Below are 17,600 nucleotides of genomic sequence, written 5' to 3' on the forward strand. Positions count from 1 at the left end.
TAGGAAGCTGGAAGCACTTCTGTAAGCCGCTCCGGATCAGATTACTGTTGGATCAGATTACTGTGTGGATCAGATTACTTCTACTGTCTTTCTTTCTTCTACTGCTGCTACTCTATTGGAGAGATGCCAATCGAAATTTAATTGTATAGTGACAATAAAGATTCTATTCTATAAGAGCATCTGCTAAATGCAGAAAATGTAAATGTAAAAGTACCACTGTGTTATATCTCCTTTCATTATGTCTTGGAATGGTTTGGGATCTGAGGACACTATTAAAATTGTAAATATGGGGTGTGTTCGAAAACCTAGTGATCTCTCTACATAGACGCATTTTACGCCATCCTACATGCACTCCCGAGAATGAGGCTGATTATAATCCTAGATGCCTTAATATGCTCACTAGTAAGGTATCTTAAAATTTAAATGTCATTTTGACAGATTGACACGTGATCATCTGATGCTGCCTTCGCCATGAAGGCAATCCCAGCATTCAGTGCGGCAAGACTTTTCTCACAGAAAAATCAAAAACATGGCGGACGGTGCGGAGAAACGAATGGAGTTATTTTCGAACAGAAATAAATTATTATTGATGTTTAACTTGAATAAATTTGTACAAGTGTTTTTATTTGTAAATTCGGGCTTGTCAGCGAATTTAACCGTTTTCGGTACACAGAGGGAGATGTTAGTTGACAGTTGACTGCAGTACTGAGAATGATTTACCATCTAAATAATACCTGCTCTGTGGTGGTCCTGTGGGGGTCCTGACCATTGAAGAACAGGGTGAAAGCAGATTAAAAAAGTATGTAGAGAAACAGATGGACTACAGTCAGTAATTGTAGAACTACAAAGTGCTTCTATATGGTAAGTGGAGCTGATAAAATGGACAGTGAGTGTAGAAACAAGTTGGTGGTTTTAATGTTATGGCTGATCGGTGTACCATAGCAGCTACATTTTTCCAAAGAAAAGCAGGTACGTCTGAACCACTAGAATATGAATATGTAAAATAATACAGGTACAGGCCCAATTATGTCCTCCGGTTTCTTCAAATAAGAATTATTATTAATATTTGAAAAACTTTGATTCACGCCCTGTAAGCTGAGCTTTGGCGATATACGTATGTGCTATTGTTTGTGGTAAAAGTATTTTCTGGCGTCTGGTGACATCTGCTGGTAAAGCGGTGGAATTACAAATAACTTACTTAAAAATGTATCGAGAAATCTTGATATTTAGGACATTAAGCTAAACCTCTTTTAATTTCGTTTTTATACGTCTTCCACTGGTCAATAATTGTGTTTTAATTATAATAATAATTGTTATTATTACAAATAAGAGAAACGTCATTTCAAAACAAAATTAAATTGTTCAAATACTTTAATCATATTTCAGTAATAAAATCTGTGTTCTGTTTTTAAGGTCAGGCAGAAACTCAATGAACAAGGTATGTTGGAGAACACCACAGTGACCAGGAAGCTGCAGCCAGATGGAAACGTCTTTCTCAAGAAACAATATGAGCTGTAACATCTAAATTATCACTAACTTCTGCTTTAAATCAATATTTATTTATTTATTAGGATTTTAATGTCATGTTTTACACTTTGGTTACATTCATGACAGGAACAGTAGTTACTCATTACACAAGATTCATCAGTTCAAGTCTTTAATTTCAAACAGTCATGGACAATTTTGGAAACCCACACAGACACGGGGAGAACATGCAAACTTCACACAAAAAGGACATGGATCGCTCCAACTGAGGATGGAATCCAGGACCTTCTTGCCATGAGGCGACAGTGTATGTTTGTACTGTGGGTCCAAAGAAACTGCATACCTTTGCTCTCTTTGTATTTACATTTTTATAGTCTTGGTTTTGTACTTTGTTTTACCATAGCTTGATCCTACTCAGGGTCAAGGTAATAATAATAATAATAATAATAAGTCATACTTATATAGCGCCTTTAACCATGCTCAAGGATACTTTTGTATCTGCAGTTCACCTCACTTGCATGTATTTGGACTGCGGGAGGAAACAGGGGCTCCCGGAGGAAACCCACGCAGACACGGGGAGAACATGAAAACTCCACACAGAAAGGACCCGGACCTCTTCACCTGGGGATCGAACACAGGACCTTCTTGCTGTGAGGCGACAGTGTTACTCACTGAGCCACCCACTTTGAATCAATATAGTTTTAATTAAAATAACCTCACATCATGTCAGTATTGTCACAGATGTGCATTTTTATATAATGGCATTTTTAGTGCTTTGGGAAAGACTACTTAAAACACTGGATGTAGATTCAGCTCATGGACAGATGCCCTTATTTCCTTGAGAAATTTCGGACAGAATGGAATTCATTGTTAGCTTATTAAAGTAAGTTATAGTTCAGGTCCTGATATAGGGAAACATCACCACACCATCACTCTACCATCACATTTAACTGTTAATATCATTTTCTAACTATAAAATGCTGATTTTAAAGATGTGAAAATAGTTTAACTGATCTTTGATTAACACCATATTTTTCTTTTTGCTGCCCTCCCATGAGCAGTATTTTGCCTTTTCTTGTCCATAGTGTGGAGTCATGACAAAACTTTAAATGATTTTTATAAATGATTTAAATGAATTTTATTGAGACCTTGACATGTCACTCCTGGATACGTCACATGCAAAAATGGTCCTTACTGTGGTTTTGCAGAGGCTTTTCTTAAAAGCCATTGAAAGATCCTTTTGCACCTAAAAATGTTAATCTATTTTTCTTTTTTTTTTCAGCTCTAGTAGAACTACATTAAATTGTGGAATAGTGTTCCTGTAGAACTTTATGGAGACTTTTTGAACTTAGGGTTAGAGCATGTGTTGGTTTCCAGAAGCCAAAAACGTGGAAAGCTTTGTAGCATGGTAAGCTGGCTAAATACATTTACATTTTCAGCATTTAGTAGACACCTTTATCCAAAGCGACTTACAGTCCTATTACAGTATACAATCTGACCAATTGAGGGTTATGGACCTTGCTCAAGGGCCTTGAACCAGCGACCTTCTGGTTACTAGTCCAGTACCCTTACCACTAGGCTGCGGCTTGCCCTTAAATAAATGTAATTGTGTTGACCGTCCATGATTCTCCATGCCAGATGATGCTGGCTTCAATGTGAAAGGTGGTAGAGCTTCTCTGCACTGTTCTCCAGTCGCTCCCTGTACTCCAGGTTGATGTAGTTGCATTCGGGTACGTCCTCCAGCCCATACATCAGACCCCAACAACAACACGCAATCACCGCTGTACTGTCACTGTCTCCTACAGACAAACAAACATATTAGTAAGGACAAACATTTAGAATTTATATTATACACCGATCAGCCATAACATTAAAACCACCTTCTTGTTTCTACACTCACTGTCCATTTTATCAGCTCCACTTACCATATAGAAGCACTTTGTAGTTCTACAATTACTGACTGTAGTCCATCTGTTTCTCTGCATGCTTTGTTAGCCCCCTTTCACCCTGTTCTTCAATGGTCAGAACCCCCACAGAGCAGGTATTATTTAGGTGTTGGATCATTCTCAGCACTGCAGTGACACTGACATGGTGGTGGTGTGTTAGTGTGTGTTGTGCTGGTATGAGTGGATCAGACACAGCAGCGCTGCTGGAGTTTTTAAATACCGTCTCCACTCACTGTCCACTCTATTAGACACTCCTACCTAGTTGGTCCACCTTGTCGATGTAAAGTCAGAGACGATCGCTCATCTATTGCTGCTGTTTGAGTCGGTTATCTTCTAGACCTTCATCAGTGGTCACAGGACGCTGCCCACGGGGCGCTGTTGGCTGGATATTTTTGGTTGGTGGACTATTCCCAGTCCAGCAGTGACAGTGAGGTATTTAAAAACTCCAGCAGCGCTGCTGTGTCTGATCCACTCATACCAGCACAACACACACTAACACACCACCATCATGTCAGTGTTACTGCAGTGCTGAGAATGATCCACCACCTAAATAATACCTGCTCTGTGGTGGTCCTGTGGGGGTCCTGACCATTGAAGAACAGGGTGAAAGAGGGCTAACAAAGTATGTAGAGAAACAGATGAACTACAGTCAGTAATTGTAGAACTACAAAGTGCTTCTATATGGTAAGTGAAGCTGATAAAATGGACAGTGAGTGTAGAAACAAGGAGGTGGTTTTAATGTTATGGCTGTTATTTTAAGAGTTTCAGTCATTTATTTCCTTGGTGACTAAGTACGAGGGATCTTCAAAAAGTTTCCTCACTTTTATATTGTGGTTATAAGCGGTGAGGGTGGGAGGAGGAGTAATTGGTCGTGTCTGAGAGACGCTTATAGTCCGGATTTAGCTCCATGTGATTTCCACCTTTTTGGACGCTTAAAAAAGCTTTAAGGGGAAGAAGATTTTTAAGTGATGATCATGTGAAAGCAGAGGCGCATCCGTGGCTACAAGCTCAACCAAAAAAACATTTTTTCTGACGGCATTAAAAAGTTCTTTACTCTAATCCCACACTATGTGCACCAATACTAAGTAACTTCTGACCTCCATGAAATCCTGCTCGGTTCATGAGCTCCTCCCAGTTCGACCCTGCCCCGAGAAGGGCATCCAGTGCTATCATGGGTGCATCATGACCACTTCGTCCTGCCCATCCGGAGAGACTGAAGCTCTTGTAAGCCTCGTCCCGTTCAGCAGGACCGTACTGGTCGGGAAATACAGCAGGACCAGTTCCAGATGATAATCCCCTCAAGTCCAGATACCTGCCAGAGGAAACAGAATGTATTTATTAAGGTTTTTTAGGGGTTAGGGATAGGAAACATCCTAACACTGCTATGACATACTAATCCCTTACCAATTGTATGTCAACTTTAAACTTCTGTACTCATCCCTGATTGGTTGATGTTTTTTCTCACCATTGCCATTTGTCGATGAAGTACTGCCAGTCTCTCTCAGTCTCAGTAACGGCGTATCCTGCTGACCGCACAAACTCCTTTGCTATCGGACACGCCTCCTTGAGCAAACCCAGCCCCCAGCTGGTTAGTGGACGCCGCTGGACGGCGTAGGATGTGAAGAGAGCAGAAGCCACAGCACCGAGGAATCCGGTTGGATGTGGGTGTGTCATTCTGCCGGTCTCTACAGCCACTGCTACCAGTGAGGGGAGCTGCTCCGGCCGAGGGTACCTGCCAACAAGCACCGGGAATTACACCAGATTCAACGTCTCGTAATGTACACTAATTTTTGATGGTTCCAGTGGTAGATGCTTTGAAGTTTATCCTAGATAAACTCATCTGAATCACTGGACAACTGAATCATTTCCAAAGAAAACCGACAGGCCGATTCATTGCTTGCTAATGTAAATAAGCATATCTGACCTTAAACCGATACACATGGACCTCATGGCAGCACCACATCCTGTTCCTTCTGGATTATAGGCGATTCTGTAGCCTCCTGCAGTACCTGGTTTTAACTGAGACACACCTATAAAAAGTAAGATATACAACAAAGAATATAGTCATTTTTTTATTTAGTCATTTCCAATTCCTATTACAACTGCTCTGCCGCTCACACATGTTCATTGGCTGAGGAAGGCTGCAGACTACATACCACTACTCGTCTCGGCCTTTCAACCAGACAGCAGGAATGAGAATCTTTATAAAGAATCTTTATGCTATCTAAGCTGGTAGCACCACTGAACCCTGACCTAAGGAGCTCAAACTCTCCTTATTGGTGAGCTAGAATATTAGACTGCTGTGCCACTTCATGAGAGACTTTTAACACATTAATTAGTGCTATGTCAGCGATCTTGAAGTGTACAGAGGGACGGAAATCTTGCTTTACCCAGGATGCTGGATGGTCCCGGTTTCCTTCCTTCCATGTCCTTCATACCCTCCACGTAACAGGACGCCACCTCGTGCAGCAGCTCCTCTCCTTCCTTTCCTAATGTACACCAAAAACGCTTGTAATTTGTATGAGTTCTAGAAACTTTTTGAATGCTAATTTTGCACCTCACATTAATATCATCCTTTCAGCACTTAGGACTTGAATAAACAAATGTTCAAACATTACAATGCTGCTGGTGCTGGCAGTCTAAAGTTTTAAAACTAAGCTGTGTTAATCTGTGGGGTATGAAGTTTTGTGGTTTCCTCTCACCTACCATAGACATGACAGTGGGGAAAGTGAGGCTACTCTAAATTGCTTCTAAAAGGTTCGAGTTACAGTGTATCACAAAAGTGAGTACACCCCTCACATTTCTGCAGATATTTAAGTATATCTTTTCATGGGACAACACTGACAAAATGACACTTTGACACAATGAAAAGTAGTCTGTGTGCAGCTTATATAACAGTGTAAATTTATTCTTCCCTCAAAATAACTCAATATACAGCCATTAATGTCTAAACCACTGGCAACAAAAGTGAGTACACCCCTTAGTGAAAGTTCCTGAAGTGTCAATATTTTGTGTGGCCACCATTATTTCCCAGAACTGCCTTAACTCTCCTGGGCATGGCGTTTACCAGAGCTTCACAGGTTGCCACTGGAAGGCTTTTCCACTCCTCCATGACGACATCACGGAGCTGGCGGATATTCGAGACTTTGCGCTCCTCCACCTTCCGCTTGAGGATGCCCCAAAGATGTTCTATTGGGTTTAGGTCTGGAGACATGCTTGGCCAGTCCATCACCTTTACCCTCAGCCTCTTCAATAAAGCAGTGGTCGTCTTAGAGGTGTGTTTGGGGTCATTATCATGCTGGAACACTGCCCTGCGACCCAGTTTCCGGAGGGAGGGGATCATGCTCTGCTTCAGTATTTCACAGTACATATTGGAGTTCATGTGTCCCTCAATGAAATGTCACTCCCCAACACCTGCTGCACTCATGCAGCCCCAGACCATGGCATTCCCACCACCATGCTTGACTGTAGGCATGACACACTTATCTTTGTACTCCTCACCTGATTGCCGCCACACATGCTTGAGACCATCTGAACCAAACAAATTAATCTTGGTCTCATCAGACCATAGGACATGGTTCCAGTAATCCATGTCCTTTGTTGACATGTCTTCAGCAAACTGTTTGCGGGCTTTCTTGTGTAGAGACTTCAGAAGAGGCTTCCTTCTGGGGTGACAGCCATGCAGACCAATTTGATGTAGTGTGCGGCGTATGGTCTGAGCACTGACAGGCTGACCCCCCACCTTTTCAATCTCTGCAGCAATGCTGACAGCACTCCTGCGCCTATCTTTCAAAGACAGCAGTTGGATGTGACGCTGAGCACGTGCACTCAGCTTCTTTGGACGACCAACGCGAGGTCTGTTCTGAGTGGACCCTGCTCTTTTAAAACGCTGGATGATCTTGGCCACTGTGCTGCAGCTCAGTTTCAGGGTGTTGGCAATCTTCTTGTAGCCTTGGCCATCTTCATGTAGCGCAACAATTCGTCTTTTAAGATCCTCAGAGAGTTCTTTGCCATGAGGTGCCATGTTGGAACTTTCAGTGACCAGTATGAGAGTGTGAGAGCTGTACTACTAAATTGAACACACCTGCTCCCTATGCACACCTGAGACCTAGTAACACTAACAAATCACATGACATTTTGGAGGGAAAATGACAAGCAGTGCTCAATTTGGACATTTAGGGGTGTAGTCTCTTAGGGGTGTACTCACTTTTGTTGCCGGTGGTTTAGACATTAATGGCTGTATTTTGAGTTATTTTGAGGGAAGAATAAATTTACACTGTTATATAAGCTGCACACAGACTACTTTTCATTGTGTCAAAGTGTCATTTTGTCAGTGTTGTCCCATGAAAAGATATACTTAAATATCTGCAGAAATGTGAGGGGTGTACTCACTTTTGTGATACACTGTATATGTGGGACGTATAGAAGTTAAGCATTTTTTTTTTGCTGTTTCAGAATTAATAAAGCCATTATGAAACACAAACCTGTGGCTAAAGCTTCAGCGGTGGCCAAATGAAGAACTGTATCGTCACTAACTGGCCAATCAGGAAGTTTAACAGTGATGTTCTTCAGTCCTCCAAGCTCCTGTAGTTCCTACAATAGTAATTAAGCACAAATAACATGACCAGGATTAACAGTGGAACTTGACCTTATATATATATATATATTGAATAAAATCAATTTAATACATTTATTGGAGCCCAAACTGACAATATTTGGGAAATCTAACATTCTGTTATATAATGGGTATTATAAAGGGTCCTTTAAAAAATTTAACAAATGTATTTTCAATAAAACCAGGAGTACATAGTTATTGGTACAGTTATTGCTGGCTTAGTGTAGAAACTGGAAATTTGTTCTTAAGCATTATAGAAGAATTTGGTTAATTTACATTTTCAGTATTTAGCAGACGCCTTTATCTAAAGCAACTTACAATTGAGACTGTATACATTGCCAGCAATTGAGGGTTGAGGGCCTAACGGTGGCAAGCTGGCAGATGTGCAGCTTAAACCAGCAATTGAACCTAGGATTACTAGTCCTGTACCTTACGTGCTGAGCTACCGCTGCCATGGGTTCATATTTTCATTGATTAAGCTAATCAACCACAGATATATTTGATCTACTCCCCCATGGTTGTCAGGAGTTTCCAATAAATCTGAAGATATTTATCAATAGATCTTTTTGGAATAGACAAGCTATTTAAAATGTTTACACTCATACTTAAATTTTGAAATTATAATTGATCATGCCTTCCTGTACTGTTAAATGTTTACAACTACATACATTCTAAATATTTTTATCACTCCTGTACAAATGGACACGTCATCTTGATATTCAAATCTGTAATAATCTGATTATCAGACGTACCTGATGGATGGCCGGGCCGGACTCGTTATATTCCCACAGTTGATTCCTGTATCCAAGAGCATCTCCAACTCCACTCAGCAACATTCCAGCTTTATAGTGCTCTAAAGTAGCAGGACTGAATGGACACAAATATAATTATGTATAAGTATAATGAATTTATGTATTAGGATTTTAATGTCATGTCTTACACACTTTGTTTACACTCATAACAGGACAGATAGTTACTGGTTACACAAGATTTATCAGTTCAAGTTTAATATCAAACACAGTCATGGACAATTTTGTGTCTCTAATTCACCTCACTTGCACGTCTTTGTACTGTGGGAGGAAACCGGAGCTCCCAGAGGAAACCCACACAGACACAGGGAGAACATGCAAAGTCCACACAGAAAGGACTTGAACCGCTTCACCTGGGAAACAAACCCAGGACCTTCTTGCTGTGAGGTGACAGTGCTACCCACCGAGCCACACTGCCACCCTTATTCATGTATAATAAAGTTATTTATAATGAATCGGGGGTATGCAAGTGGAACCTAATGATAATAAAATGATTTATTTTTAATAATGACAGTTGCGATAATGTAATCCAGTATTACTGACAGACCAAGGTACAAGGTGGTACTACCAAGGTACAGACTTGAACAATAGTGTCATAAGCTCCCTAATCAAAGGTTTATACAAAAGTATTTTTAAAGCTATGACCGTTGATACTTCACTGCCTTTCGACAAGATTGTCACTTTATCAGGGTCGCAGTGTATCCAAAGCATAATCCTGGAAATATTGAGCAAAAAAAGTAAAATCAGCCAGAATCCTGGACAAGACACCAGTCCATCACAGGACAGTTTCAGTTTCACTGTTTCAGTCTAAACCCAAATTTCACTTTAATGTGCAGTAAAAGAATTAAAATGAAACCAAATACAAAATGAAAGTAAAATAATTTGCACTTTCTGTTAGTCCCTTTCCAATTTACACACTGGTTAGTAGTATGTCAATTTACACATACAATATTAATCTCAATACTCAAATATATACATAAGAGTACACATATATCTAAGAGGTATTTAAATACTAAACTGGTTGTACTTGTACACGTGTTAATTTCATTTAATATCACTCTCTACCTACCGGGCCATGATTGCACTTCACGCCGGGTTCGGTGGCTCTCTGGTCGGTACAGCCGCGCAGGAAGCACCGCTGATCAGATCAGAACTTCCACCTGTGCAACTGTCCAACTTTCCCTTCTACAGTTTTAATCAAAACCGATTAATAGATCTTAAAACGTAAGGATCCAAGAGTGTATACGAATGAAAGACTGTAGTTAGTTAGTTTTATTTTATTTTTAGCGACAAGTCCTTCCAAAAATAGGAGCAGTATGAGAGGAGCAGGCAGAAGCCTGGAGGTTACTAATAACGGTACTAGTAACGGAATGTGTATAAAATAACACTGTATACAGGATCTAATAAATGTATTACACTAATAAACTAACATTTTATTCATTTTACCACAAACACTGGGGTTAACGCGAAAGAAAACTTAAAATATGTTGCTTAAAGTATTTAGGAGGCTGTAACCCAAATGACTCCCACCACCCTACATAGTGCACTACCTAGGACATAAAATGAAGAGTTCAACACTGTGCTACAGACTTAATGATTGGAATAAATTTTTCTTAATACATACAGTACATGTGCACTGATCAGCCTTAACATTAAAACCACCTCCTTGTTTCTACACTCACTGTCCATTTTATCAGCTCCACTTACCATATAGAAGCACTTTGTAGTTCTACAATTACTGACTGTAGTCTATCTGTTTCTCTACATAGTTTTTTAACCTGCTTTCATGCTGTTCTTCAATGGTCAGGAGGACCCCCCACAGGACCACCACAGAGCAGGTATTATTTATGTGGTGGATCATTCTCAGCACTGCAGTGACACTGACATGGTGGTGGTGTGTTAGTGTGTGTTGTGCTGGTATGAGTGGATCAGACACAAGAGCTGTTTGTGGCCTGATGTATCAGATCCTGCAGGGTAACCCAAGTACAGCGGTACCTTGAAACTCAACGTCAATTGGTTCTGGGAGTGGTGTTGAGTATTAAGGTATTTTTTTCCATAAGGATGTATGGGGAACCTGTTAATGTGTTCCATGGTCCTGTGGAACTGCATATGTTTTAGACTAATGTAAAATAATGGAGCAATAAAACCTGCTCTTTACCGTAACTCCTTTATTGCTTTCTTATGCTTCTTAATTAGTGGAGAGAACTTATGAGCAGTAATAATGAAGAGAAGTTTAGGGCTCCTGTGTCATTCTTTTAATACATTGTCACATTAAGCATTTTATATTGATAAGCGTTTTAGAGATAAACAGATAAACACAGAGAAACACAGATACCTGTGGAGCTTTCAGACTGGATTTGATGCTTATTCCACACAAATGCAGATTCGTCTCATATTCACACTTTGATGACGTTTTACCGCACTGATTACGCCGAGCGCTGAACAAAGTGACAGTCGCGCACACGTTTAGTTCAAGGGTACAAATTCCTCAACAAAGGGTGTTCAGTTTCAAAGATTTTGAGTTTAGGGAACGTTGAGTTACAAGGTACCACTGTACAGTTAAAAAATAATCATTTTTCAGGTGCTAAATAACACATATCATTTCATTACTGGTGTAAATGTTACTTTCAGACAAGCACTAACAGGCAGATATTTATTTTATTTCTTAAAAAATTTGAATTGATGTTTTATTCTGTATACATAACAGTGATAGTCAATGTAATGAGCAATGTTTAATTAATACCCATTAAGTAAAGTCCATACACATCTCATGCGGTTTAGCCAACCAGTGACCCATAAAGTAAAACAGTGCATTAAAATTAACTTCTAGCGCAATAGAAAAAGTGAAAAAAACATAAACGTTGAAAAAATAGCCTAAATATTTAAATAATATATAAAAATATTTTGATTCCAAATTCATAAAATTATTTAGTGCACAAGAATCAATGTGTCTGTATACTTTCTAAACCTCTGTGCATGATGTCCTCAGAAGTATGCAGACACCTGACCATGGGTTTGTTGGACATTGTTTGTTAGGTGCCCAAAATTGTAAAGTTGGAAGCACAGATTTATTGTTATGTCTAATTTTAAAAATCTGTTAGAAATGGGCACTTTTATCTATGCCAATCACTCTTATTGCTTTTCATGTGAGCTGAGAACCTAATACGATGCCATCAATGCGAGAGGTGGTAAAGTTCCTCTGCACTCTTCTCCAGTCGCTCCCTGTACTCCAGGTTGGTGTAGTTGCACTTAGGAACGTTCTTCAGTCCGTACATCAGACCCCAACAACAACATGCAATCACCGCTGTACTGTCACTGTCTCCTACAGAGAGAAATGAAAACAAACTAGGCAATCCAGAAAGATCTGAACAAATGAGCATTATCTGATTCAATAGTGTTGGTGCTGCACAGCTCCAGAAAGTAAGGGTACAGTAAGGGTCTCTAGATCAGTCTACCAGAAAGAGCCAATATACACTGATCAGCTATAACATTAAAACCACCTCCTTGTTTCTACACTCCATTTTATCAGCTCCACTTACCATATAGAAGCACATTGTAGTTCTACAATTACTGACTATACTGATCTGTTTCAGGACCCCCACAGGACCACCACAGAGCAGGTATTATTTGGGTGGTGGATCATTCTCAGCACTGCAGTGACACTGACATGGTGGTGGTGTGTTAGTGTGTGTTGTGCTAGTATTAGTGCATCAGACACAGCAGCGCTGCTGGAGTTTTTAAATACCTCACTGTCACTGCTTGACTGAGAATAGTCCACCAACCAAAAATATCCAGCCAACAGCGGCCCGTAGGCAGCGCCCTGTGACCACTGATGAAGGTCTAGAAGATGACCGACTCAAACAGCAGCAATAGATGAGCGATCGTCTCTGACTTTACATCTGCAAGGTGGACCAACTAGGTAGGAGTGTCTAATAGAGTGGACAGTGAGTGGACACGGTATTTAAAAACTCCAGCAGCGCTGCTGTGTCTGATCCACTCATACCAGCACAACACACACTAACACACCACCACCACCATGTCAGTGTCACTGCAGTGCTGAGAATGATCCACCACCTAAATAATACCTGCTCTGTGGTGGTCCTGTGGGGGTCCTGACCATTGAAGAACAGGGTGAAAACAGGTTAAAAAAAGTATAAGATGGACTACAGTCAGTAATTATAGAACTTCCATATTAGCAAAGACATTCCATGTTAAAAGTGATGTAGAACTATGTTATTATCTTGCATGCCTATTGATTACAGTAGTGTAGTGCTGACTGACCTCCATGAAATGTCGCTCGGTTCATAAGCTCTTCCCAGTCTGATCCTGCCCCCAGAAGCGCATCCAGAGCTATCATTGGTGCATCATGGCCACTGCTTCCTCCCCAACCAGAAAAACTGAGGACTTTATACATTTCATCACGTTCAGCGGGTCCGTATTGATCTGGAAACAGAGCTGGTCCAGTTCCTGATGATAAACCCCTCATGTCAAGATACCTGGGAGAAGAATGCAGAGTGATGTCAAAAATGTAAAAAAGGTACACATCCCTTGTAAGGGACAAGTGGACAAACACAGTTCTTCTGAAAACCAACCACAAGGACGTACAAACCCCACTTCCAAAAAAGTTGAAACATTTGGTAACATGCAATAACAAGAGAATCTTTATTTAACTGACAAAAGTAGTTCTTACTGATCAACTTGATTGTATTTTTGTAAATATAAACACATTTTAGTATTTGATGCTTACAGCACATTTGGGAAAACGTAAGACAGAGGCAGAGACATGTTTAGCACTGTGCTCTGTAATTCTTTCTATGTTCTATTACCATTTCTAGACTTTTTAGTTGTTTGGGAACCAAGGACACTAATACGTGGAATTTCTGTCCATTCTTGCTTGATGTGAACCTTCAGCTGCTCAACATTCATGAGGGATTGTCAGTGTCTGATTCACCTCTTCATGATGCGCCATACATTTTCAAACAGAGAGATCGGGACTGCAGACAGCCCAGTCAAGCACACACACTCTGTGTCTACAAAGCCACTCTATTGTAGCGCATGCAAAATGAGGTCTGGTATTGTCTTGCTTAAACAACCATGGAGACCGTTCCCAAAAAGAAAATTGCAGCACAGGCCTTTTGCCATTTTTTTCTATTTTATTTCTATTTTCTCCCCAATTTTATCGTAGTCAATCTGTCTTCCGCTGCTGTGGGATCCCTAATTGCTGTCGGGGTGGGTATATTGCTGCTCACGCCTCCTCAGACCCGCGAGCAGCCCTTAGCGAAACCCTTTTTTACCTATGCACTCTGCACAGGCGCCAGTCAGGGTACTAACACAGCGTTTGAAGACTCCACCCACACAGTCCGGTCACCTGCCCTAGCAGAACCGTGTCTGCTGAAGGCACTGCCAATTATGCCCGCTGGATGGCGGAAACGCCGAGTTTTGAAGCGAGGAGTTTAGAATCTCAGCGCTGGTGTGCTAGTGTGTGCCGTTTTTTAAACCAGGTGAAACATGAACTCATCTGACCACAGAACACATTTGCACTGTCTGTCGGTCCATATGAGATAAGCTCAGGCCCAGAAAACTTGCTACCTTTGCAAAGAATAAATGTACAGCCTTACCTTTGCCCCGTCCCAACTTTTCAGGCTTCTAATTTGTTTGTTTGTTTATATTCACAAAATACAATCGTGTTGGAGGCTCAGTGGGTAGCGCTGTTGCAATAAGGTTTTGGGTTCAATTCCCAGGTGAAGCAGTCCTGGTCTTTTCAGGGTGGAGTTGCATGTTCTCCTCAAGTCCGGTTTCCTCCCACATTTCAAAGACATGTAAGCCAGATGAACTGGAAATACAAAACTGGCCGTGCTGGTGTTTGACCTGATGAATCATGTGTAACCTGTAACTACATGTTCTGACATTAACAGAAACTAATGGAAAACCTCACCTTAACATCCTAATAAACACATTTTTCAACTTTTTGCATCTTACAAAATGTCCCAACTTTTCCCAAATGTATATAAACTTTTGACCTCATCTGTCCTTGTTTCTGATTGGCTAGCATTAGTTCCTAGGCCTTTCTCACCATTGCCATTTGTCGATGAAGTACTGCCAGTCTCTCTCAGTCTCAGTAACGGCGTGTCCTGCCGACTGCACAAACTTCTTTGCTATTGGACACGCCTCCTGGAGTAACCCCAACCCCCAGCTGGTTAGTGGACGCCGCTGGATGGCGTAGGACGCGAAGAGAGCAGAGGCCACACCCCCGAGGAATCCGGTTGGATGAGTGTGGGTCATTCTGCCGCTCTCTACAGCCACTGCTACCAGCGAGGGCAGCTGCTCCGGCCGAGGGTACCTGCCAACGAGCGAGTTCAGGATGTGACTGGTGGAGTACAAAGGGCCACTTTTTGTTCTGTGTGATGTGTAGTTACTGATACCTCAGGCCGATGCACATGGACCTTATGGCAGCACCACATCCTCCACTGCTACGATTGTAAGGTATTCTGTAGCCATCGGGAAGGTCAGGCTTTAAGTGAGACACGCCTGTGGAGAAAGATCGGCACAAGCCAAAAGAAAAACAACTTACTTTAATAAAAATACACAGCATTGAGATCTGAAAGTATTCATACCCTTTGTCATTGCAAAACAATCTTATAATGCAACACATTGTTCTGCTAACTGCTTCCTTTAATCAAGTATTTAAGCAAGATAATGAGCCAAAACACAACCAATGCCACACGAGCGATCTGAAATAAAGAAACTGTCTGTTGTTGTTTGGTTCGGAGTCTAAACATAAAACATCTATTAAACACTTGTGGGAAAACCTTAAAAATACTGTAGACCACTTCCCAACTAACATAAAGTAGATGGAAAGATTGTAAAGAGGAATGTGACCCATTCTCCTTAACCCAAACTGGTTCTTTAGATCAAGCAAATGTAATTGTAACATTAAAAAAGACAATAATCTGTACAAACAATTGTCCACAAGTTCTAAGTGAAGGGAACATTGGTCTCTTTGCCAAGGTCCAGAAGAAAACTTTTGACACTATCCACAAACAAGTGAGCTTTACAGGACCCTGCATTCCTACTTTAAAGCTTGACCTTACTTTACTTTTAAGGTTTAAGTATTCGTTTCTTGTTCAGTATTTATTTATTATGATTTGAACGTCATGTTTTATACTTTGGTTACATTCATCACAGAAACGGTAGTTACTCCTTACACAAGCTTCATCAGTTCACAAGTTTAACACATTAACTGCCATAATTTCAGGATCATGTTCTTTAACCCAGTGGTCCCCATCCACCGGGCCACAGACCTGTACCGGGCCACACGGAAAGAATAAATAATTAGAGATCGCTAGAAAAGCAATTTCGGGTGTTATTGTCTTGTTGTCACCCCTAGGTGGAAGCAGCGTCTCGTTGCAGCGAAAAAAACTCATTTTACATTGTTTGTAAGCAATATTATTAAATCCTTCCTTCCCTGCCAGTCTGTGAAATTATGTCTTATATGAAACCGGTCCATGATGCAAAAGAGGTTGGGAAACACTGCTTTAACCCATCTAGTAACGCCATCTGTGAGTCACGTTCACGTGTTCCAACAGAAAAAAATTGGCAGTTAATGGGTTAATGTCGTACATAGTCATGGACAATTTTGTATCTCCAATTCACCTCACTTGCACGTCTTTGGATTGTAGGAGGGAACCCACACAAACACGGGGAGAACATGCAAACTCCACACAGAAAGGACCCGGACTGCTCCACCTTGGGGATCAAACCCAGGACCTTCTGGCTGTGAGGCGACAGTGCTACTCAAAGAGCCACCGTGCTCTCTTGTTCAGGTAAGAGTCAGTAAGATGACCCTCAGTCTGGCCTTCCTGCCCTCAGATACAGCCAAATGTTTCTGTAGCGTGCCCTGGTGTCCACTGTGACGGGCGAGTACGTTAGACTACTGTGTCACTCGTGCACCCTGTATTTGCATTTATAAGCATTTTTCCCACTGTGTCTATGAGCGCCCATTTATTTTACTGTATAAAAATGAGGGCTGGGCGATTTTCACGATTAATTCGGTTAACTCGCATGAATGTTTTCACCGGATGTCAATCGCGATTGTTTACATACTTTATATTTTAATTAAAATACCAACATGTCACGAGGCAGAAACTGACCAGACGCTCGCGGAATATAAATCAGGGAAAGTTTAATATCAAAAAGGCAAAAACAGTGTACAAAATCAGGTAGAGTCCAAAACCAGAGGATAAACTAAACAGTAAACGGAGGACAACAAGGATTATACACGGTAACGGTTAGATTCAGTAATAAAGAGCGCAAACATGATCGGCAAAACGAGCCGAACTGAATCAAAACTCCGGAGACGGTGAGCCCGATCAGGATTGGCTGACCGGGACATGTGACAGTCACGTGACAGTCCGTGAGAGCTTGGGAATTGTAGTCCATATTGTTAGAAGCAGAACTGGCCCCCTCCATCTACCCCCCAATCACAAGAGGACAAAATCAAAGCTGAGCTGAGTGATTACTTGATGCCCCCACAGTGTAGATACTGATACAGGCTCACTCAGTGGTGGAAACAGTAAACAGGCTCGTGTTCCTTTTAAGAAACCTGTAAAAAACTTTTTGTAAGGTGGTTCTGCTGCACAATATTTAAAACAAGAGTTGTTTGTGAGCTATTCTTATAAAGCATATAGATAATTTAGATTTCTATTTTGTTTTAATTATTGTGATATCGTTATTGTTATAAAGTTT

General features: G+C 41.0%; 2 protein-coding genes across 3 annotated transcripts in view; both read right to left on the minus strand.

The window, feature by feature from the left end:
- Nucleotides 1-1,366: 1,366 nt before the first annotated feature.
- Nucleotides 1,367-9,999, minus strand: LOC134321476 (ADP-ribosylhydrolase ARH1-like). The gene is made up of 8 exons (XM_063003246.1): nucleotides 9,925-9,999; nucleotides 8,799-8,913; nucleotides 7,916-8,024; nucleotides 5,822-5,920; nucleotides 5,356-5,461; nucleotides 4,897-5,163; nucleotides 4,529-4,743; nucleotides 1,367-3,284 (listed from the first exon to the last, which is right to left on the minus strand). The coding sequence occupies exons 1-8, from the start codon at nucleotides 9,930-9,932 to the stop codon at nucleotides 3,136-3,138; spliced, it is 1,068 nt and encodes a 355-aa protein (XP_062859316.1). The 5' UTR covers nucleotides 9,933-9,999; the 3' UTR covers nucleotides 1,367-3,135.
- A 1,088-nt stretch (nucleotides 10,000-11,087) lies between these two features.
- The window catches only part of LOC134321475 (ADP-ribosylhydrolase ARH1-like), an 11,928-nt gene continuing 5,415 nt past the window's right edge, over nucleotides 11,088-17,600 (minus strand). For both annotated transcript variants that reach the window (XM_063003245.1, XM_063003244.1), the window contains exons 6-9: nucleotides 15,278-15,383; nucleotides 14,929-15,195; nucleotides 13,137-13,351; nucleotides 11,088-12,177 (exon numbers count right to left, since the gene is read on the minus strand). In XM_063003245.1, the coding sequence (XP_062859315.1) occupies nucleotides 12,029-12,177; nucleotides 13,137-13,351; nucleotides 14,929-15,195; nucleotides 15,278-15,383 (737 nt within the window). In that variant the 3' untranslated portion in view covers nucleotides 11,088-12,028. The remainder of the gene's footprint in view (nucleotides 12,178-13,136; nucleotides 13,352-14,928; nucleotides 15,196-15,277; nucleotides 15,384-17,600) is intronic.

This window comes from Trichomycterus rosablanca, chromosome 10 (assembly GCF_030014385.1).
Source record: "Trichomycterus rosablanca isolate fTriRos1 chromosome 10, fTriRos1.hap1, whole genome shotgun sequence".
NCBI classification, from domain to species: Eukaryota; Metazoa; Chordata; class Actinopteri; order Siluriformes; family Trichomycteridae; genus Trichomycterus; species Trichomycterus rosablanca.

Bases quoted from the DNA above. Each gene is read 5' to 3' on its own strand.
- LOC134321476 (XM_063003246.1), bottom strand. The intron at 8,025-8,798 runs GTACGTCTGATA...TTACTATTGTAG, and splicing joins CCGGCCCGGCCATCCATCAG to GAACTACAGGAGCTTGGAGG. The intron at 5,164-5,355 runs GTCAGATATGCT...GCTTGTTGGCAG, and splicing joins TCCATGTGTATCGGTTTAAG to GTACCCTCGGCCGGAGCAGC.